This window comes from Sinocyclocheilus rhinocerous, unplaced genomic scaffold, assembly GCF_001515625.1.
Source record: "Sinocyclocheilus rhinocerous isolate Xijiao unplaced genomic scaffold, SAMN03320098_v1.1 scaffold442, whole genome shotgun sequence".
NCBI lineage: Eukaryota > Metazoa > Chordata > Actinopteri > Cypriniformes > Cyprinidae > Sinocyclocheilus > Sinocyclocheilus rhinocerous.
This window is the reverse complement of record NW_015641030.1, coordinates 378,795-401,922: the sequence shown is the minus strand read 5'-3', so window position 1 is coordinate 401,922 and position 23,128 is coordinate 378,795. Positions and strand designations below refer to the sequence as shown.

Sequence of the window (23,128 nt, the reverse complement as noted above, 5' to 3'; positions counted from 1 at the left end):
ACAGATGTTTTTAGCAGGTACGAGCTGTAATGGCGCAGCTCTGTTCTGGAAAAGGGGGCGGGGAGCGGCAGCTCATTTGCATTTAAAGAGACAGGCACGAAAAACAGCGTGTTTCTCCTTCCACTCAAAATAGGCATTTTCAAAATGATATAATAAATGATCTGTGGGGTATTTTGAGCTGAAACTTTACAGACACAGTCTGGGGACACCAGAGACTTATATTACATGTTGTAAAAAGGGGCATAATATGTCTCCTTTAAAGCATGCTAACATAATCTATTACACCCAATACACATAATAATGATCTTTGAAAATAGCATCATATGACCCGTTTAAGTTAACTTCTACTTTACTGAACTGTTGTATAAAGCACTTTAAAACGATCACTTAACTGTATTATTTTATTTCATCACAGTATGGTGCATTATCTGAGCTACAGGTAAGCTACATTTCACACAAACTAATCTTCATTGTAATTGCAGTAATCTGTAAGCCAATTTTGCACATTTTTCACAACAAATACTTTGTCTTAATTATGGGAAACCATTGATTTTACTACAGATAAAACTAAAAGTTTCTTTTTTGTTAATTTAACAGTGCAGCGTTGTTGTTTTTGCTACTGTCTTTTGTCATGGGGATTTTTAGGACCTCTAACAAGGGAAAAGTTCCACAATCCTTTGACCTATTCAAGTTACTAAAAGACTAGTGACTGAATCATCTTAAAACGTAAGGCAATTTACCAATTTACGGTGAGAATGAGAATATGAATAATGAGCATGAGAACAATGACAGTATATTTCATTAAAAGATGCGACAAAGGTTACAAGTTGGTGATGAACCCATGAAATAGTCAATGATTATAAATCATAATCAGAGTAATTTTATATAAAAGAACAATATAGTTTACAGTGAAGATCCCACTTACTGGAGACAGAAATGTAGATGGGATTGTATTGGTACATGTAATTCCAATACTTTTTGGATTGTTTTTTTCCATTTCCACCCAGAAGTAGTAATTGTCTGTGTTCATGACATCATAGAAAACAGTGGTACATCCATGTTGACTAAGATTTCCAAGTATCTCTATATGACTGAATCCTTTGATGATGTTCATACTTCCATTAAAAACCACCAACTGGCTGGAGAAAAGCATGGTTCACACTTTAAAATCTTTTGTTTAAATGAAAAGGGTAACACTAAAGCTTTCTTATCTCGTCTTTTTAATTAGAGGGAACTGACTCACTTTCCATATGAACTTGTACTGGTAAGAACAGAAAAACCATGAAAAAAAGACAAACATCTCAGGTGCTGTAGGTACAAACACAAACATGAAAATTTTATTTTCAATCTACAAAGGCACTTCACATGGGTGCCATACTTTTTTTTTTTGATAAGACAGACACTGTAGTTATACATTATCTGCATTATATTTCACGATTAATCGCAACCAAAATAAGTTTTTGTTTACATAATATATGTATGTGTATTCTATATATTTATGTATATTTATATGTATACATTTTATATTCATATAATTTATACTATATATTATATATTTAATATATAAACAAGATTTTTCTTAAATATATACATGCATGTTTGTGTATTTATATATACATAATAAATACACAGTACACAAACATTGTGCACTGTGTATTTAAATGTAAACAAAAACATTTATTTTGGACGCGATTAATCGTTTGACAGCACTAATTTTAATATGAACATTTCTGCATTAGATAAAGTCTGAAATGTGCGCAGAGACAATAAAATGATAGAAAAGCCTCAGCTACAGTGGTACAGTCCATCATTCATTCAGAGTGAAACAAGTCCAGCACGATTTCCTCACAGAACTGTGGATTTCTGTTAACCTGGCTGCTTGTTTTTTAGACAGTCATGATGCAGAGACAGGCCCGGCGCCAGAGGGGGGGCCAGGGGGGCTTTGCCTCCCCACGGACATCCCTGTGCACCCCCTCCGGACCGAGGGGAACAGCCAGACTTTAGTTTCGCGTTCATAATAGTCTAACTCGTAGTGTACCCAGCCAACATTGATATGTGGGCCCCATATGGGTTATACCCGGGCAGCATGGGTTCCGTGTGGGCATGGGCTGAAAATGGGCAATTTATGCGGGTCCCATGTGTGTTTCACAATGTGGGTCCCATATAGGTTTGAACACATGGGACCTTTATGGGATCTATGTGGGCATGGGCTGAAAATGGTCAATTTATGTGGGTCCCATGTGTGTTTCACAATGTGGTTCCCCGTTTGAACATATGGGACCTTTATGGGATCTATGTGGGCAAAAATTATTTCACACTTAAAATACATCCTTATACCTTTAATTTTTTGGTTAATAGTCACTTTTTAACAAAGAATATAGGTTTTATGGATCTGATCAATACTTTTCAAATGAAAATGCATTATTTTCTATTTGCTTTTAGATGGAAAAGCTGCCCATAACTCCTGGTCAAGGATCCATTTTCTTCGTAATAATAGCATAACGAAATAGATTTGGCAAACAATCCAGTGTTATCTGCCCTTCTGTTTTGGAAAGTGTCAAATTATTTTACAATGCATTTTTCGCAGAGGAGAGCAAAGTAGCCAATCACAGACATGTTTGTTGATTTCTACAATGCAATGGACAATCAGATGTGTTTAGGTTGGAATCCACGCACTCACCGCTTTTTGTCCGGTGCCGAGTTCTATCATGCACATAACTTCATTAAAAAAAAAAGTTTCATTGTGTGGTCCCATTCATTGGTTAAAACGGAACTTTGTGAGATGAATGAGTGACAGTTTTTAATAAATTTAAAGGGAGCTCTCTTTCCATGCTGTATACGATAATATATTCAGAATTTAAATAAAACGTGTGTTGTCTATGCTTGACAAGCGGCCACGTACGACACGGAGATAGCCAACTACTACACTATATAGAAAAAGATAATTGCCTAATTTCAGAAGCACAAAGAGATGTGATTCTGCAACCGAGCCTGGTCCAAACTCAGGATTTAGGTACGGAAACGGTTATACATTTTTTGTATTGGCTGCCATGCCAAAACATGCACCTGCTTGTGTTTAATTTAAGTGTTTTTGTGAAAGTATATGCTTTAATAACAAATAATTGTAACATTCTACAATAAGGTTCCATTAGTTAATGTATTAAAGTGTTAGTTAATTATTGTGAAGTGTTACCCAAATAGTGTATTTTGAGCGTTCACTTGAAACTAAGCGCCTATTTAGATACCTTAAAACAAAGAAGTGCTCCATCTAATTCAGACAGCGTTTCTGCAAGCAAACCAAATGAAAACAAAACACACTCTGATATGATTAAATATTTATCTTTATTCAAGATAATATAGAAACAGAAAATAGGGCAATTTAAACATTTTTCTCTCCAGGTTAATTAAAATAATGAAAGCAACTGTTCTCATGTTTTGTTCCTTAATACGAAATGTTTTGACTGTTAATGACACTACAAGCTCTGAACTCCTCTAGCTGAAATAGTTTTCATTTGCCTTTCTTGAATTTGCCTGGCGTAGCACTCGTCTTCTGCTTCTTTTTAGCAGATCCCTTTATTTCAGGCTCCTATAATAAAAAAATTAATAAATACAATTACCTTTCTTTAAACAGATAAACCAATCACTGTTTAATGAAGACATGCACAATTACCATCAAATGAATCATGACTGTATTATTCTTCAGAGTACTTAATTTTCAATATAGTTATACAAGTTAGTTTTAGTAATTACTTCCTCCTACCTTACGCTTAGAGGAAATTGATCCTGTTACAGTAAAGAATGTGTCCAGTCTTCCCTGGGTGCTCCCTTGTCTACTCTTCATGATTTTCTTACAGCCGTTACGGATACGATCCTCACTGGAAACACACAAATTTAACACATATGAAAAACATCCTGCTGCTGTGAGAACCACAAATACAAGAGAACAACTTCCTTTCTATTTGTTCTTTCTCACAGCACAACAGGTTTCCCTCACCTGCTTTCGCCCAAAAAAAAGAAAAAAAAAAAAAAATGCTGGCTTTTAGCTTATATTTATAACCTGCCCACAAATAAACAACTTTCTTGTGCCACTTGTATTGCATGTTCTCTTGAATTTTTTTTAAACGCAGTTGCTTCTTTTGTCTGTGTGTACACAGGTTTAAAATGCACACACTGATAATGGTTAAAAAATACACTTGTTTGCACTGTCCCACATTGGTGCCCTTATTTAAACCCTGTTGTTTGTCTTTTATGGTGGTTTTTGGCAGTATCAGTTGTATGCTTCCCTGCTTTCCCCCAAAAAAAAAAAAAAAAAAAAAAAGATGCTGGCTTTTAGCTTATATTTATAACCTGCCCACAAATAAACGTGCCACATTACAACCTTTGTGTACAAGCCATTTAAGATCCATTTTAATATGGCATCCATCACAAGTTGCTTTAATTATTTAAATATAAAAAATAAATAAATAGTGGTTTGTCCACACATAAGATATATACACACACAAACATTTGTAAACTGATTTGTAAATTAAATTATTTTATTTTAGTCTGACTTTTCTGACATTAGTGGTTTCTAGTTTAAGACTGATTAAGACCAATTAAGATTGATTTAGTTTAAGCAGGTTTTAGAAGCAATCTTTTGGCAGAAACAGGTCTTTGCAGAGATTTGGTTGCTTTGTACCTGAACTGTTTCTCAGCACACATAAACTGAATCAGTGCATCCTCGTCAGGTTCATTCCACTTCAGATCAACAGAGGGGCCATCAATGACCTCAGGCTCCAAGAAGAGACTCCGAGCCTCTTTATATAGCCAGTCCTCTGGAGCTGGGTGCTTCTGCAACAAAAAACAAGAAATTATCACGTTGTAAAGACCATCTAAAAGAGGAGGTAGTGGTTAAAGGCTGCTATAATTATTCGAGCACACAACGTTGTTTAGCCAAGATGCAAAATTAAGTAAGCTGTTTACTGCAATGAGAGAGTTAGGCAGGATTATTTTTTTTTACAAAAAAATAAAATAAAATACAGCTACATATTTAAATTATGCAAGAGACAGTAAAAATTAAGTGCAAAAATAAATATATAATGAAACGAAATTATGGCGGGCAAAAATGTATGGCCAAGAAAATTGTCAATGCACTTGCCATATGGCCAAATTTATTTTCTGACTAAGCAATACACTAACCGCCACTAGAGGGCACAATTATGCAAGTACATTATCTTGGATGTGATCGCAACATTTTGCCAGTAAGTAAATGCCTTTAAAAAGTGTAAATAAACGTACATTTGAGTCAATATTCTCAAGGATCTCTTCAATAGAGCCGTGCTGCTTAATGAGGTCAATGGCCCTCTTGGGTCCAATTCCTTTTATAGTGCCACAGTAGTCACAGCCCAGGAGGATACACAGGTCAATGAACTGAGGAAGTCATTCAAACATCAACCGCAATTAGAAAGAACTGACACTTCTATAATTTATATATTGTAAATATACTTACACATAATATATACAATTATATTTAGATGTACAAAAGATAAGACTGAAATAAAGCTAAGGTCTTACCTGCTGGTGTGTCAGACCCATTTCCAGTAGAATACGACTGAAATGAAATTCTTGGATAGGGAGTTTTCTAGGATGGAACAAAAAAAAACAAACATCCAATTACGTCTGCAAGCCCTCAAATCTCCATGACTATAATATATCCAAATGTCTACATAAACAGATAATTTCAGATATAAAGCCTATCTATACATACTTTGCTTCACTGGCTGTTAGATGCCTCAACAGGACTGTTGTTCCAAATGTCAGACCGTCCATATCTTCTGTCGCTGTGGCATAAACCTTCCCTGATTTCACCAGAGCAGCACAGCTCGCCTCTGCCTCACATGGAGCCTTAACATGCAAGGTATACAATCTTGCTTACATCCATAATAAAAGATAATTCTGTGCAGTTTGCTGTCAGTGACTGTGGCGGTACCTCAACGTAAGGGACTCCCATTAGAGTAAGTAACCTCTTGCATTCCTCATTGTGCTGTTTGGTAACCTTCACTAGTCTCTTACTGAACTTGTCAATGTTCTCCTGTTCACCTGGGAGAAATCTTAGAATTAGGATTCATGTTAAATAATTTTTTTTTTTAAAAAAGCATGTCGTCTTGAAAGTGTCTGTACCTGCTTCTTGTGCCTGAGCTAGAAGTTTCTCAGCCTCTGCTCGTCTCTCGCCTCTCTTCTCCAGCTGTAGGGGTTAAAATAAAAAGATCTCTTAATATAGACAGCAGAAAATGTTTTTACAGAAAAAGACCATCTGTTAGTTAACCAAGTTACTTTACCATACATGTTAAAAATCTTAAATGTTTACACTGCATTATATGCCTCTATACTGTAAATATAAGTAAATGTAACTAATTTACAGAGAAAAACTGTAAAAGGACATTCCCATAAATTCCTGAATGACACTGCATACAATTATATTTTATACAGTCACCATCTGAAGTAAATCAAAAAAAGTTCAAAGTTGTCCTAAAACAAGAACGCATTTTGGTTTTAGGTTGTAGGACAACTTTGATGAAAGGTTTTGATCCACTTCAAATGTTGACTAGTGTAAATAATAGTTTCCTCTTATTATTGTTATCTCTAACGTTCAGTAAGACTTTTGTTTCATTTGTCTTTTAGTTAATGTGTATTGTATTATTTTAGTGTTACTGTCTCACCGGGATATACAAGGTCATGTTTTATGGACAGGCCACTTATGACAAACTCATTCATCATGTGGCTTTCTATAATACTGGTGTTTATAATTACAGTTTAGAGTAAAAAGCAGATTTTGGTAGTTGAAGTAGTTTGGTATATTAACATTACATCAGTAAATAAAATATACGGTTATAAGTTGCAAAGTATACAAGCACCAATATGCCACCCTTCAATATCGGAAACACTGCCTCAATATTTTGACAGTGAATTTTTGGCACAGCTGCATTTTTTTTCTTTTCTTTTTTAGCTGTAAATGCAAAATGACATCCACTTAAGTTGTGATTTAAGGAATGCTGTTTCCAGGTCCGAGTCACTGCTTATTTCAACGGACAATATTCCATTAGAGTGACTGTTTCTGACACACCTCTCCTGACTTCAGCTGAGGTGGCTTCCCATCAAACACATAAACTGGCTTGACGCCACTCTCCAGCATTCGAATGGTCCTGTAGAACATTCCCATGAGGTGGCTGGGGAGACACAGCGGTTGTGCGAATAGTATGACCATGCAAATGTAATCTGGCACATGGTTAGAAAATCAAAGTATACACTTTGAACTCAATTAGCTTGTCACGTTTCCATGCAGACTTGCACAAATGATAGTAGACAACTCTACATACCTAGTGGTCTCTCCATCTTCATTCTGCAACACATTACCGTCCTGTCTAACCGCGATTAAAAACTGGTAGATGCACATGGACGCATCAATAGCAATTTTCCTGCCTGTATGCATGTAAAATACATAAATAAAATGATGCAAACACTCACATATGCTACATTTGAGTTTCCCTGGTACAATCATCCAAGAAAGAATGTTTAAATAATAGGAGGCCTCACCAAAGTAGTTTTTGATGTCTTGCTCCTTGATAGCTGAAGGCGCGTGATCTGCAATGAGCTTTGCAAGTCCATGAATTCCCATTGTGATAAACTATGTAATTATCAGAAATCTGAAAGAATTCAAATCCATAGAAATTAAAGTATTAAATGCAACAAGTAAGTTTTGACACGGTTAATAGTAAATTAGAAAGAAAAAACAAGGAGCAGCTCATACATCAGTGTGAATAGTAAAGAATGAAGAAAACAACAAGCATCCAAAACAAAATTTAAAAACCCTCACGCGTGTTATAAAGCGGTTTACACACTGTAAAACGTAAAAACAAAAGAAAACTTACCAATAAAATGTGTTTCAGCTCCTTGCTTTTCAGTCATAGACACAAGCACAACCGCGCCAGAAATTGTCGTCAATTTCGCGCGAAATCTTATACAGGCATAAATAGTCGAATTCCTGTGGTAGACGATGGAATCGATTTCTCAAAATTGTCTAGTTCAGCCTTCGCAAGGGAGAACAACAGAACGTGCATCTCGATCGATTAGTCAGGACTGGCAAGACATCAATGAGAGCGAAGAAATTTCCCGGTAACGATGATCACCTCTTAAAATGCACGATAAACGTTTTATCTCATTGAAATCACACTTACAGCTGTGGATTAATGATGCAGAGACTTGTCGCAGCAGGAGCAGGTGTAGCGTTGTAGCCCCGCCCACCCCGGAAGATCCCAAGAAGGGTGTTTTTATTTTTTAAGGTGACGTGGATTCGCTGTGCGCCACTGCTGGTCTCGACCTTTCGGCTGTTTCGTGGCCTAAAAGCAAAGATCGGATGTCTTCTAACCCTAGCAATGTCCGGATATGATATTACACATACGGGAGCGCTGTTGACTGGATTTTGAAAAGAAAGAAGCGATTCTGAGGAATCCGAGGAAGCATCTGAAACAGGTCTGTTGCATTTCTCTGATGCGGAAGTATTTCAAGCATCTTAGAAGGCGAAGATGATTTCTAGTGCTTTTAAATCAGAGTGCAGACTGATTGATTTGTATCTCATTTGTTTATGTCTGAAAGATACTAACTATATCTGTTTGGTTAACCTCTCAAAACCGATTTGAATTAAGCTGAAGACGTTGACGAGGTGGTTCTATTTTTTGCACTCAACAAAATCTGATTTCAGTAGCACTTTATTTTACAGTGTACTACTTTCTCTAGTAATGTCGGTTAATTATGCATAATTACAGGCAACTAAACCAAACCCCAACACTATAATAAGTATATGTTGTTAATTTATTTAACTCCGTGCTTATTTATGCAATTACATTGCAAAAAAATCACTCTAATATTAAGTGTAACCCTGATTTAACGCTATGATTTTTGTTTTACATTATTGTTCATTTATTCACTTGTATGTTCTACTTGTAATAATTATGTACTTGTATCAGTGAAGTCTTATATGTACTTGATCTTTTATGTGCTTATGAACTTTTTCGTTTTTTTACAATATTAAAATGTATATAAATAAAATTGTATTTTCGCTTAAAGGGATTGTTATTCTCAAAATTAAATTATGATATTTTTTTACCCACACATTTTCCAACACGTTTGAATTTTATAACTACAATATTTAATCTAGTCATTACATGATTTATGTGAGTAAAAAAAGGCATAATAATATAATTAGCCATTTAAAATAGTGTTAACATATGACAAGTCTTAACATGTAGTATATGCATGATACTTTTCAAGATTCATGTTTACATGAATTCTAAAAATGTAAATGATTACATTTATATAAATGACTAAGAAAGATTCATCCCAAAATGAAATATCATGATTGTGTTTTTGTTAATATTTCATGTAGTCTCTAAATTCAGTCAAGTAAAAATAATAGAAGTCATTAAAATAGTTCTAAATGGAGTCTAGCATGTCAGACTGCAGGGCTTGTCATCCACTTAAAGTAACTTTGTGAATGTTTTTTGTTGTTTGCATAGATGCTTACCCCTTTTACATTCTTGATTTGCCCACTGACAGGTGTTGTCATGACAGCAAGACTGGAATTTTCAGGCCCGTGTGTCGCTGGTCGATCCATGAGGCTCTGTGTGCTGGTCCTGTGCTTGCTGCCTCACTTTGGCTGGGCACTCAGTTACAAGCAAGGCGATCCGGTGATCCTGTACGTTAACAAAGTTGGTCCATATCATAACCCCCAGGAAACCTACCACTATTACACCCTGCCAGTCTGTAGACCTAAAGAGGTGAGTGTGCACTGCACTATTCAGTGTTGTCTGGATCTTTTAGTGTGCTTGCTTTATGACCCTATGGTGCAATACAAATTGTTATGATTAACTATTAGATTGACATGTTTGCAGGTCCGTCATAAAGCCTTGAGTCTGGGAGAGGTGTTGGATGGAGACCGCATGGCTGAATCACTTTACAACATCCACTTCAAGGAAAACACTGAGAGACAGACGCTATGCAAGCTCACTCTCTCCGAGAAAGAGGTAGCAATGCAATCCTATTTGCAACAATTTGCAAAATGCGACCTTGTTTCATCAAAGATGTTTGGGATTTGATTTTGCTCATGTGTACGTTATAGTCTGTTTATTTGTGCAGCTGGAATGGGAAATGATGAGAAAAATGAACTGTTTGCATTTATGGCAGGGATTCTCCATCCTGCTCCAGCTCTAACCAAACATGGTTGAACCAGCTAGTCAAGGTTTTCAGGTTCATTTGAGAATGATAGTAAACGGTGTGTTAAAGGGTTGGATCTAAACCCTGTAGGAAGCCAGATCTCCTCGGGCAGGATTTAGCACATTTTCATGTCGTGAAAGAGGAAACGGCAGAGACTTAGGGGAATGGAATTCTTTCAGATGTCTCTTTTTTTGAAACTACAGGTGGATCAGTTGCGAGAGGCAATCGAGGAGCTGTATTACTTCGAGTTTGTCCTAGATGACATTCCCATCTGGGGTTTCGTGGGATACATGGAAGAGAGTGGATTCCTGCCTCACAGCCACAAGGTCTTTTTCTATGTTTCTGTCAGTCTCACAAAAAGTGCTTGGCACAAATATAAATGTATGTAATTCATTACATTAGAGAAGAATATTTACATTTAGTCATTTAGCAGACGCTTTTATCCAAAGCGACTTACAAATGAGGACAATTGAATCAATCAAAACCAACAAAAGAGCAACAATAGTGCTGTGACAAGTCACGGTTAGTCAATATATCAAAACAAGTGGTGTTTTACTAAAAACGTTGTTAGTTTTAAAATATTACTACTGTTCAAAAGTTTGGTGTCAGTAAGATTTTTTTCATTTTGAAAGAAATTATAACTTTTATTCAGCAAGGATGCATTAAATTGATGAAAAGTGTCAGTAAAGGCATTAATAATGTTACAAAAATGCTCAATATCAAATAAATTCTGCTCTTTTGAAATTTCTGTTCATTAAAGAATCATTATGAAAAATGTATCACCGTTTCCACAGACATATTAAGCAGCACAGCTGTTTTCAATATTGATAATAATAAATGTTTTCTCAAGCAGCAAATCAGCTTATCAGAATGATTTCTGAAGGATCATGTGACACTGAAGACTGGAGTAATGGCTGATGAAAATTCAGCTTTGCATTACAGGAATAAACATTTCAAGTAAAAATAAATTAAAATAGAAAGCAGTTATTATAAATTGTAATAATATTTCACAATATTACTGTTTTACTGTATATTAGAGTTTATAAAATATTAAATATGTACATTAATTGTCCAATAACTTTTTGGGGCTGCTGTGTACTGTTTTGATATTTGCTAATTTATTGAATAAAGCATCCTGATTCTTGAAACTTTTATTAGGTTTCTTTGTACTATTAATTATTTATTAGAATTATTATTTCTTATTTTCTTATTTTATATAGTTTTTATTATTTTTATTTCAGTTTTAGAGTTCGTTATTTTAGTACATCAAGTTAAACTAAATGAAAATGAAAAATATTTCCTTGGGAACTAGCTAAATTGCGCTAAGTTTTCAGGGTTTTTTAATATTTTATTTTATTTTATTTTATTTCAAGTAACAAAAAATGTTTTTTTATGGTTTTAGTTTTAGTTAACTATAATAACCCTGATTTATTCACTTTTTTTTGTACAACAGGTGGGGTTGTGGACACACTTGGACTTCAATATAGAGTACAACGGCGACTCTGTGATCTTCGCCAATGTGTCTGTGAAAGACGTGAAGCCGGAGCCATTAGAGGAAGGCGGGGGAGGGGCAGGCCATGGTGTCAGCAGTGGTGGTCTGACGGTCACTCACACCTACAGCGTGCGCTGGTTTGAGAGTACTTTGCCCCATTCACGCAGGGCGGAGCGCCTTAGAGACTATTCCTTCTTTCCTAAGACTCTGGAGATCCACTGGCTGTCCATCATCAACTCACTAGTGCTGGTGGTGCTGCTGCTGGGCTTCGTCATCATCATCCTCATGAGGGTGCTGAAGAATGACTTCGCCAGGTGAGGGTGTATCTGACGTCACGTTTTTGATAGTAATTTAGTTTCCAAACAGATCACTTGAACACATGGGTATTTACAATTTGTTATTTTGCTTGGCAGCCATAAACTGCGTACAGTTAAAGGAACACGCCACTATTTTTGAAAATAGGCTCATTTTCCAAATGAAATTACTCAGCGCCTGAAAATAGGCTAACTTCTGTCAACATAACCAACGTGACCACCTGCTTGCACAGGGAGCGTGCTGGGGACTATTTTCAGGTGCTGCGTAATATCATTGCGCCTGCTGCACCCGGAATGAGAGTATAGTTCCTAGCCATATCAGTCTAGAAAATCGCAACTTTTCATTTTCCGTCGGTCTTAGTACACGATGTAACTACAGAAGAGTCCAGTTTTAAATAGGAAAAATATAGAAACTCTTTGGTCTTTTTTGAGCGAGATGCTAACGGTCTAATCAGATTCAATGATCTATGCTAAGCTACAGCTAAAAGTGCTCCCGCCAGCCCCGGAGATCGGCTGAATAGATTCGAAAACGGTAAAACTCAACTGTTTAACTCAAGGGGAGTTGGAAAATGAGCCTATTTTCAAAAATAGTGGAGTGTTCCTTTCAGGCCGTTCACACCAAATGCAATAACTATAATGATAACAATACATTTTTAATTAATGTTGTAATATGAGAATAGGGATGTCCACATCACAGCTGTAATGATAATGATGAAATAGGAATCACTTTCAGAACAGTTGTCCAGCTGGTGAACAATAAAAACATTGGCAGATAAACAGGATCTACTCAGCACACAGCTGCTTGTTTGTGTGGGTGGGTGCTAATATACTTATTGTTATATTTATCTTTATAGTTATTGTTCTTTGTGGGTATGGGCCTTTAGACTAGTTAACTCTTTTGGCAAAATAATCATTTATTGCGATTTATTAATATTAATAAATGTAATTAATTATTATTGAACATTTGTATCTTTTATCATATTGCTGTCATCGTCATTTTATAAAAGTTTCAATTAAGAATCCGTTAAAAGTGGAACTGATGGCTGATCATGTACTCTATTTGTTTACATTGTGAATACAAATTGCGCTTAATTAAACTAATTTATATTGAGTCACTTCTTACTTAAATGTTACATGTATATTACACATTCAATTAGCAGCACATTAGATGCACCAGGGAGCTCACGTTGAAGTGTTTCTGTTGTTCCCTGAGCAACATGTGCACACAAACAAATTCCCAGGAGATTGCGACTCCATCTAATGAGGTTGAGTTAAGTCTTGAGTGTGTTGAATTACATTTGAGTAAATTCTCAAGCAGTTTCTCTAGAACACCACCATTCAAAAGTTGGATTTTTAAAATTATTTTTGAAAGAAGTCTCTTATGCTCACAATGGCTGCATTTATTTGATTACAAATACAGTGAACAGTAATTTTGTGAAATATTATTCTAATTTAAAATAACTTTACTATTTGAAGATTCTTACAGTGTAATTTCTACAGTATTTGTGATGGAAAAGCTCAATTTTTAGCAGCCATTATTCCAGTCACCAGTGTCATATATCATATGACATGTCATGTTATATGATTTTCGGAAATCATTCTAATATGATGATTTGGTGGTCAAGAAACATTTCCTTGTCTACTTATTTATATTGTTATATTATTATCATCAAAAGTATTAATTTCTTTTTGAAAAATCTTACTGACCCCAAACTTTTGAACTGTTGTGTAACTGTTGCCTTTAATTGTTTCTATGTTAATTTATTATCATAGTAAGTCAGGAGAAAGCAATGAAATAGACAGTATTTTATATTTATTTTTTTTACAATAAATTATCCATATAGGGGAAGAGGAGGGATCAGCACCTATTACCCAGAGATCATTAATGAACAACGGTCTGATTAAACACTGTCACTATATGTGTGTACAGGTATAATGTGGAGGAAGATGGCGGCTGTGACGACCTGGATCAGGGGGATAACGGATGGAAAATCATCCACACGGATGTCTTTCGCTTCCCACTGTATAAGAGCCTCTTGTGTGCCGTACTAGGGGTCGGGGCGCAGTTTCTGACTCTGGCCACTGGTATGACACACTACATTATAGAAATATAAAACACCTTTTGACATGTAAGAGGTCATAAAAACATCCTGTAAGTTTTAGAAGTCAAAACTCTCTCATTAGTTGTTAGTTGATATGTACTGAGTATTTATGCATTTATTCATCAGCGTCCATCTGTGAAGGATGTAGGCTGTCAAACATTCACAACTGTTAGCCAATCATAGCGTTTACTTCCGAGTCTACAATCCGCCACGCCTATTCAAACAGAGCGTTCAGAAAAGGGGGCCAAAACAGGACAGAAAATAGCCTATTCTAAATTATTGTGTTTTTTTTTTTTCAACTTTATAAGCGGACCTCAGAGATCAGTACAAAATAATAAAAAAGGACATTCATGACCACTTTAATAATAAAATAATATTTTATGTTTTATTTTATGTTGTTTTCTCTGTCACTACTTTTCTGTTATTTGTGACCCTGGACCACAAAACCAGTCATAAGGGTCAATTTTTTGAAATTGAGATTTCTACATCATCTGAAATCTGAATAAATAAGCTTTCCATTGATGTATGGTTTGTTAGGATAGGACGATATTTGGCCGAGAGACAACTATTTGAAAATCTGGAATCTGAGGGTGCAAAAAAAGGTGTCCAAATGAAGTCCTTAGCAACGCATATTACTAATCAAAAATTAAGTTTTGATATATGTACGGTAGGAAATTTACAAAATATCTTCATAGAACATGATCTTTACTTAATATCCTAATGATTCTTGGCATAAAAGAAAAATCAATAATTTTGACCCATACAATATATTGTTGGCTATTGCTACTTAAGACTGGTTTTGTGGTCCATGGTCACATTTGTTTAGATGATTTTGCAATATTTTGTCTAAAAAAATTGTAGTGCTTAAATATTTGAACTGAGTGGGGGAAGCAGTTGAGAATTGGGATGAAAATGAGAAGAGAGTTGCAGATAGGAAGAATATGACCTTCAGGTAACACACTAATTTCTGGATCCTCTTTCCTGGTTTCTTTAGGAATCATTGTCATGGCTCTGCTGGGGATGTTTAATGTCCATCGTCATGGTGCCATAAACTCGGCAGCGATTGTATTGTACGCTCTGACCAGCTGTGTGTCCGGTTACTGTTCCTGCAGCTTCTACACACAGATTCAGGGCCAGCGCTGGGTCTGGAATATTATCCTCACCTCTGCGCTCTTCTCTGGTGAGACACAACACTCTTCTGCATCTGCTACTCACAGTGCAATGTGCTGCTCAGTATGATTTTTTTCATTTCCGGTGTATTTTAATTTTAAAGGTTAATCTCTTACCTGACTCATTGTACATACTGTACAGCATGCTAGTATTGTATTCCAAATATAGCCGGTCATAATTACAATGCTTTCATAAGCAGAAGTAACTGACATTTCGCCCACTAACTGCTGCTCTCTTTGTTTTTCTCGTTTCTATCTCTCTCTCTGATGCGTTTAGCCCCTCTCTTTTTCACCTGGAGTGTGGTGAACTCTGTTCACTGGTGGAGTGGATCGACTCAGGCCCTGCCTGCCACCACCGTGCTTCTGCTGCTTGGTGCCTGGGTGCTGGTGGGTTTCCCTCTCACCGTTATTGGTGGAATTGTTGGAAAGAACAGAGCAGGCAACTTCCAGGCCCCGTGTCGCACACGTAACATAGCTCGCCAGATCCCCCAGCAGCCCTGGTACAAACACACGGCCGTGCACATGGCCATCGGAGGCTTCCTGCCTTTCAGGTAAGAGCTGTGAATCTCTGCAGAAGGTTTCCAGACAATGGAATCTTTTCTTTAAAGGGGTGGTTGATTGTGATTTCTTTCTTTTAAAGTTAGTTAGAGGAACTAACTGTTTATGTTGCCGTTTGAGCATAAACAATATCTGCAAAGTTACGACGCTGAAAGTTCAATGCAAACGGAGATATCGTCTTTTAAAATTCTGGCAGTTTAGTGCCTACAAAAACAGCTCGTAGGGACTACAACGAGTTACTTCCTGGGTTTGTGACATCACAAATCCAGACATTTACATAAACCCCGCCCCCGGGAACATGCAATGAAGGGGGCAAGTGCTGTTTTTTTAGAGAAGAGGAAGAGTTGTTGCCATGCCGTCAAAGCTAGGGATGCACGGAAAAAATCTATTCATATGAATTGCGATTCTGTCTTCTAACGATTCTAATGGATTCACAAGTTTCAAAATTAATGTTCTAAAGCAGCGGTTCTTAAACCTGTTCCTCGCACCCCCTGCTCTGCATCTCTTTCTGCCTCTCTCTCTCTCTCTCTCTCTAAAACCAATTATACACTTTGTGTATGGACAGACAGATATTTTTCACAAAGCTACGAGAAGCGTTAAACAGCGTGCTGTATTAAAGCTTTAATCAGGATAAAACCATATATATTGAAAGCTAACATAAGCAGTAGCATTTACAAATAACAGCATATCTAAAAGTATGAGACAACAACAAACAACAAACATACCATTAAGAGCCGTGTGCTTGCACAGGTTCTGCACGATCCTCTTCCTGGGTTTGTGACATCACAAATCCAGACATTTACATAAACCCCGCCCCCGGGAACATGCAATGAAGGGGGCAAGTGCTGTTTTTTTAGAGAAGAGGAAGAGTTGTTGCCATGCCGTCAAAGCTAGGGATGCACGGAAAAAATCTATTCATATGAATTGCGATTCTGTCTTCTAACGATTCTAATGGATTCACAAGTTTCAAAATTAATGTTCTAAAGCAGCGGTTCTTAAACCTGTTCCTCGCACCCCCTGCTCTGCATCTCTTTCTGCCTCTCTCTCTCTCTCTCTCTCTAAAACCAATTATACACTTTGTGTATGGACAGACAGATATTTTTCACAAAGCTACGAGAAGCGTTAAACAGCGTGCTGTATTAAAGCTTTAATCAGGATAAAACCATATATATTGAAAGCTAACATAAGCAGTAGCATTTACAAATAACAGCATATCTAAAAGTATGAGACAACAACAAACAACAGACATACCATTAAGAGCCGTGTGCTTGCACAGGTTCTGCACGATCCTCTTCACAAATATTCTCTGCGTATCAATCGGGCTCAAATTGATAAGCAATATTGATGACGCCATTGTTTACAATACAACTGGAGGGCAACCTGAGGTGAGGACGGGACGTTTAGGCGTGCACTAGAGGTGGTTTAGCCAATCACAACACACTGAGCCAGCTAACCAATCTGAGTCGATTGCGTATCTCTGAGGGAGGGGCTTCATAAAAACAGGAACTCATCAGAGCGTTCAAAGGAGAAGGGACAGAGCGGTGTAGAATAAAGGTAAATTATGTGATGATGCATTTTTTTAAAAAGCGAAGCATTAACACATGTTAGACTGCACCCCATAAACACAATCAAGCCAAGAAAAAAACAGTCAACCACCCCTTTAATAATTCGGTCCAAAAAAATCTGCCAAATAAATCTCTCTTAATGTGTGCGTGTGTGTGTGTGCACTTGTACAGCTATCTTTGTGAGGGCTGGTTTGAGTTTTAGACCGTCGGAGTGAGGACAAATTTGTAAAGTGAGGACATTTTGGCCAGTCCTCACTCTCTGAGACCCCTTTAAAGGCCTGTTTGAGGGTCAAGACTTCGTTTTAGGGGTCCGGTTATAATTAGGTAAAGGTTAGGTTTAGGGTAAGGGTTTGGGTGAGGCACTTCTGATGGGTAGGTTAAGGGTTAGAAGCTAGAGATTGCATTGTGTCAATGTATGTCCTCACAAAGATAGCTATACAGAGTTTTATATATATGTACACACACACACACACACACATATATATATAATAGAATATTCATATATAATACATATTTTTAACAAATATTTTTTAAAACGTATGTATTATATATTAAATATTATGTTAATATTAATATATTGTATAATTAATAAAATAATTATATATTGTACGTTTTTTAAAACATGCAAGTAAAAATATAATAATATTTCAAATTTTTCATATATAATTCTATATTTAATATAAATAATAAATATTTCAACATATTACATGAGAAAACATTTTTGTACAAATTGTGCGAGACTTACAATAATATAATATGTTGATAAATGTGTGAGTGTATTATATTATATTAGTCCCACACAGCATGCCTCTGTTGTATGCTGTTATATATAATATAATGTTTAAAAATATTTTTATAAATAATAGAATACAGTCAAACCAAAATTTATTCAGACACCTTCAACATTTTTCACATTATCACAGTTTCTTCGCTATAGTTTAGAAAATAGTAATAAAATATGACAAGAACTGAGTTAAACCGTGTCAGAACAAATTCATCTTGATAATGTCAGATAACTTTGATAGAAAGGTATGTAATGGATTACAATCAACCAAAAATTATTCAGCTGTTAAATTTAAGAACACAATTAAAAAATACCAATTTAGGTCAACCAATTACCAAGCAATGCTTAATTTAGTTCAGTCTGTGGTGTAAAAAGGTCGTATTAGCAATTAAAGAAGAAAAACACTTAAGCAAAATATGGTCAGGTCAAAGTGTCTGAATAATTTTCAATCCCAAATTTTTTTATCAATTTTACTGGTAGTCCACTGTATGAAGAATTTTTTGGTATAATATGTCACAGTTTACTTTATTTTGATATCCACTTACATAAATATGAACTATAGTGTCCTGCACCCACTAGTAAAATAAAAAATTTTTTTATCTTGTCTGAATAATTTTTGGTTTGACTATATATAAAAATAAATACATTTTAAGATAAGTTTTATTAATTTTTTTATATTATATTACTCACTCTTCCTTTCACATACATTTTTTCTGCTCGACTTTGCAGTGCCATCTCAGTAGAACTGTACTACATCTTTGCCACCGCGTGGGGTCGTGAACACTACACACTCTACGGCATTCTGTTGTGCGTCTTTGCCATCCTGCTCTCGGTGGGCGCCTGCATCTCTGTGGCCCTCACCTACTTCCTGCTCTCAGGCGAGGACTACCGCTGGTGGTGGAGAAGTGTTCTGAGCACCGGCTCCACTGGCATCTTTATATTTGTTTACTCACTCTTCTACTACCACAATCGCTCCAACATGAGCGGCCTTGTACAGAGCGTCGAATTCTTCGGATATTCCTTGCTCACTGCGTTTGTTTTCTCGCTCATGCTGGGAACGGTCTCCTTCTGGGCTTCTCTGGCTTTTATTCGTTACATCTACCGTAGCCTTAAGATGGACTGAGTTTGTTTCCTCTCAAGTTTCCTCACATGGGGAAGAGACTCGTGGACCAGGTCCTCATGGAGCCCTGCATGAGCAGGTTTTGTGTTGCTGAAGTATATTAAACTATCAAAACTGTTGATGCCAATCTTAAAAGGAATAGGGAACAGACAATGTGACTGACTAAAGACTAATTTAATATTTTATTTTGCTCACCAACACCCTGATACTTAATTCACATAGATATATATATAGTTGCTAGATTATATGCACATCAAATACAGACGTATTTGAGAGTCATTTTGGATCGTTTGTGCTGAATGGAACAGATTTTCATACTTCAAATGTTGCTTACCAAGTATCCAAGACTTGAAAGTTTTGTTTTGGATTTTGTTTATGTAGTGAATATGACTAAAATGATTCAATGTCAGTTTCAAAACATAAGGGGAACGAATCAGAGGCCTTCATGCTTATCTATGTTTCATAAGACCATTGAGGAGATGAAGCACTTATATGTACTGTAGGTGGGTTTACTTGATGATTAAAGGTGGATGTTGGTTATATGGAAGGATATTATAATCTTTGAGGTAAAGAGATGTGTCATATTGTTTTCAGAGGGTGCAGTATACACATTTTGACCAAAAGAGTCGTTTTGGAAGGAAGGTTTAACACGAGCAAGCTGAAGAAATGAAGAATTGATTATGGAAGCAATACCATGCTCTAAAGTCGCCATCAACTGTGATCTGTTGCAATGTAAATATACTGTTTTCAGTAAAGTCACTTTTATTACGGTAAGAGAAATAAATGTGGGTAAAATGCAACAATGGTCTATTGAAAATAATACGTGTAAATTGATTTCAAGCTCACTCTCAGAAATGACTTGCCCCTTTGACGTACGTTCTTACATACTTTTGTTAAAAAGTTTAATGTTTTTGAAAGAAGTCTCTTTAACCAAGGCTCTATTTATTTGATCAAAAATACAGTAGAAAGTAACAAGTACCCACTATGATGTCAATATAACATTGAGCAATATAACCGATCACAGACATATGTTTAATTTCTTGAACGCAATGGCCAGTCAGAGGCATTTAAGTTAGTATCCACTCAACAATCGAAACACCAGAGATTTTTTATTACTGAGTTTTGTACGCTCATGAATCCTCTCATTAATTGTAACAGTGTAGTCACGATGTACAGAAGAAATTCAACATGTAGTGTAGACAACTTCGTTGTCAGATTGCCATGAATTAAAGTGTCAGTCAGCTTTTTAGTCATTATGAATGGAGCACTCTTTGCAAGCATTCTTGGCTATATATAATCAAAGAATTTCAAAAAGTTTTGTTCTTCATGCTGCTAAGAGGGCCAACGGCCACATACACGTTGCAATGTTTTGAGAGTGACATCCGCTAATTGTGGGATTCACCCCCAAAATTGCAATCTATGGAACAAAAATATCCCTGCGTTCCATTCGGAAAGGCTCATCCCTATGCCTTAATCCATTCAAAGGGTTTACCCTCCGGAGTGACAGCTTTGAAGGGTGTAGGGGTCCAAACTGTTCCTTGAAGTGCCCTTCTGCATCATCATGGAGGCGCCATCATCCTGGAAAGAATCAGTGCAAAGAATCATTGGGGGCCAAAATGTCCAACAGTTGTACCGTTCGAAATCCTTGATTCCGAAGGCCCCTTTGAAGTGGCCAGTTTTAAGCACTTTGGTTTGGACCCCACCCATGTAAACAAATTGGACACAATCCCAAAAAATAAAAATACACTGCAAATAATTTACTTCCCAAAAATATTTTCCATCATATGTAGTTCTTATCTCGGTGTTGCACGTTAAAGTGTTTGTTTTTCCTAAGTTGCTTTTAGTTAGTTATTTGATACTATAAAAACGCGGTGTGGGTGCTTGCAATTGAGTCAGTGGGAGTTTGGGTGGGATTTTGATACCGCAGGTCCAGCTCATGATCAGTACTGCACAGACTCTGACTCCAAATTACCTCATCGGCACAAAATGACAGTGGCCATATCTGGGATATTTTAGCTTCACTTTTCTATAACGAAATGAATTGAAGACGTGTTGCCATCTTCAGTCTGTGTGTCAAACTAGATTAAGGCTAGAGCACCTCACTAACTTCAAAAGCAACTTCTGTTTTGATTCTGGAACCGGGCCTGCAAATGCCATAGAATTCACTATAGAACAAAAATTAAATGTTTAGTTTTAAATGTGGTAAATCTAAATTAACACAAAGAAAAGAAAAACCGTTATGAATAGCATACTATAAATTAGCGGGCCATCACGGGCTTGCATGTAGCTAGCAGGGCTGGGGAACTCATAGTGCGTCACAGCTGGGGGCACAGGCCAGTTTCCCGGGGGTCTTGCGGTGGCCTGGGTAGGAGAGCGTGGCTGTGGGTAGCTGGAGTAGAAGGGCGTTTGTGGAGGAGGACTCTTGAACACAGGCTCTCTCACCTGAGGGTTACTGTAGGGGTCTTGGGTTGCTCGAGGGATTTCAGTCTGAAACTAAGAGATGGGGTGTTAGAATATGCTTTTAAAAATTTATTATTATTTTTTTTTTATATAAACGCACACACACCACAACCAAACATGGGTCATTTGTATCATCATGCCTTTAAGACATTAACCAAACTACTGAAATGCCTCCTTTGTCGATGATAACTTGCTCTATGTCCACATTGATCAGTTCTGCTACCATCAAAACAGAACAAGCAACAACGTAGACATTTAAAACCAGTATGACTTGTGCTACAAAAATTGCAATTGGGGGGGGGTTAAAATTAGTTCAATTTATTTTAATCGCTACTTAACAATTACGGTTCATTAACCGGAATAGAAATATTCATGGTTTACCTGAAAAAAATAAAAATAAACATGTTACACACATATGCCAAGTTAAATGCATAAACAAAAATGGAAGCTTAGAGGTCAAGCTTAAAATATTAAAATATTATTATTTTTTAAATTTTACACAGTAGTATTAATATTTAGTCTAAATTTTGACTAATTTATCCCAGTGATGGCATAGCTGAATTTAGCAGTCTTTAGTGTCACATGATCCTTAATCATTTTAATATGCTGATTTGGTGTTCAAACATATCAATGTTGAAAAAGCAATCTATATTAAATAAGCACAATTAATGCATTTATTTTTAATTCATTAACAATAAATAAACTCAAATATGCAGCATTACAGGTTTACCATATTTGAAGCACTTTTATTGTAATCATGACTTGTGAAAAGCCCAAATTAAGTAGATCAATTAAAATTTCACAAACTAGAGGTCTACACGGAGGACCCGAGACCCGACCCGGGATCTGAGTCTGGCAGAACATAACTACCCAGTGGCTGCGCTTCAACAAGCTTATCGCCATCTGAGAGATCTTCCTCTTCCCCCGTTGACAGAGTCAAACCACTACTTCTCATTGGTTCTGGCATGCCGCACCTCTTAATGCCGATACAGCCTGTATGCCGAGGCCCAGACAGAGGTCCAATAGCCATCAGAACACAGCTGGGATGGTCTCTTTAAGGTCCCATGTAGAGGTCAACACGGAGGACCCGAGACCCAAGGTCCGGGTCGGGTCCCAATCTATTACTTCGGGTCCCAGGTCTGTTTAACATTGTGTGTAATACCAGAGTCGATCAGACTCGGAGAACACCCGGCCGTTATCAGAGTCAGTCAGCGCTGTGCGCGTGTCGTTTTGTAACTTTCAACTTGTAAAATTCGGATGAGAAAAGTGCGAGTCAGTAATTTGAAATAAGGTGGGGGAAAAAAAAAAAAACCACG

General features: G+C 36.6%; 3 protein-coding genes across 4 annotated transcripts in view; 1 reads left to right on the top strand and 2 right to left on the bottom strand.

Annotated features, from left to right (window-relative positions):
* Window positions 1-3,377: 3,377 nt before the first annotated feature.
* LOC107754199 (flap endonuclease 1) lies at window positions 3,378-8,019 on the bottom strand. Of its 2 annotated transcripts, none has more exons than XM_016570565.1 (12): window positions 7,908-8,019; window positions 7,573-7,682; window positions 7,356-7,458; window positions 7,103-7,205; window positions 6,160-6,223; window positions 5,969-6,078; window positions 5,747-5,883; window positions 5,554-5,620; window positions 5,278-5,409; window positions 4,679-4,830; window positions 3,761-3,875; window positions 3,378-3,586 (listed from the first exon to the last, which is right to left on the bottom strand). In XM_016570565.1, the coding sequence occupies exons 2-12, from the start codon at window positions 7,652-7,654 to the stop codon at window positions 3,509-3,511; spliced, it is 1,143 nt and encodes a 380-aa protein (XP_016426051.1). In that variant the 5' UTR covers window positions 7,655-7,682; window positions 7,908-8,019; the 3' UTR covers window positions 3,378-3,508. The 2 variants fall into 2 exon arrangements, with proteins under 2 accessions (XP_016426051.1, XP_016426052.1); XM_016570566.1 differs by lacking the exon at window positions 7,908-8,019 and adding an exon at window positions 7,787-7,878.
* A 320-nt stretch (window positions 8,020-8,339) lies between these two features.
* LOC107754198 (transmembrane 9 superfamily member 1-like) lies at window positions 8,340-19,894 on the top strand. The gene is made up of 9 exons (XM_016570564.1): window positions 8,340-8,508; window positions 9,592-9,812; window positions 9,927-10,058; window positions 10,452-10,574; window positions 11,702-12,054; window positions 13,985-14,139; window positions 15,151-15,336; window positions 15,603-15,876; window positions 18,962-19,894. The coding sequence occupies exons 2-9, from the start codon at window positions 9,600-9,602 to the stop codon at window positions 19,353-19,355; spliced, it is 1,830 nt and encodes a 609-aa protein (XP_016426050.1). The 5' UTR covers window positions 8,340-8,508; window positions 9,592-9,599; the 3' UTR covers window positions 19,356-19,894.
* A 1,017-nt stretch (window positions 19,895-20,911) lies between these two features.
* The window catches only part of LOC107754211 (homeobox protein Hox-B5b-like), a 5,601-nt gene continuing 3,384 nt past the window's right edge, over window positions 20,912-23,128 (bottom strand). The window contains exons 4-7 of the mRNA XM_016570582.1: window positions 21,795-21,839; window positions 21,605-21,713; window positions 21,460-21,517; window positions 20,912-20,930 (exon numbers count right to left, since the gene is read on the bottom strand). Coding sequence (XP_016426068.1) covers window positions 20,912-20,930; window positions 21,460-21,517; window positions 21,605-21,713; window positions 21,795-21,839 — 231 coding nt within the window. The remainder of the gene's footprint in view (window positions 20,931-21,459; window positions 21,518-21,604; window positions 21,714-21,794; window positions 21,840-23,128) is intronic.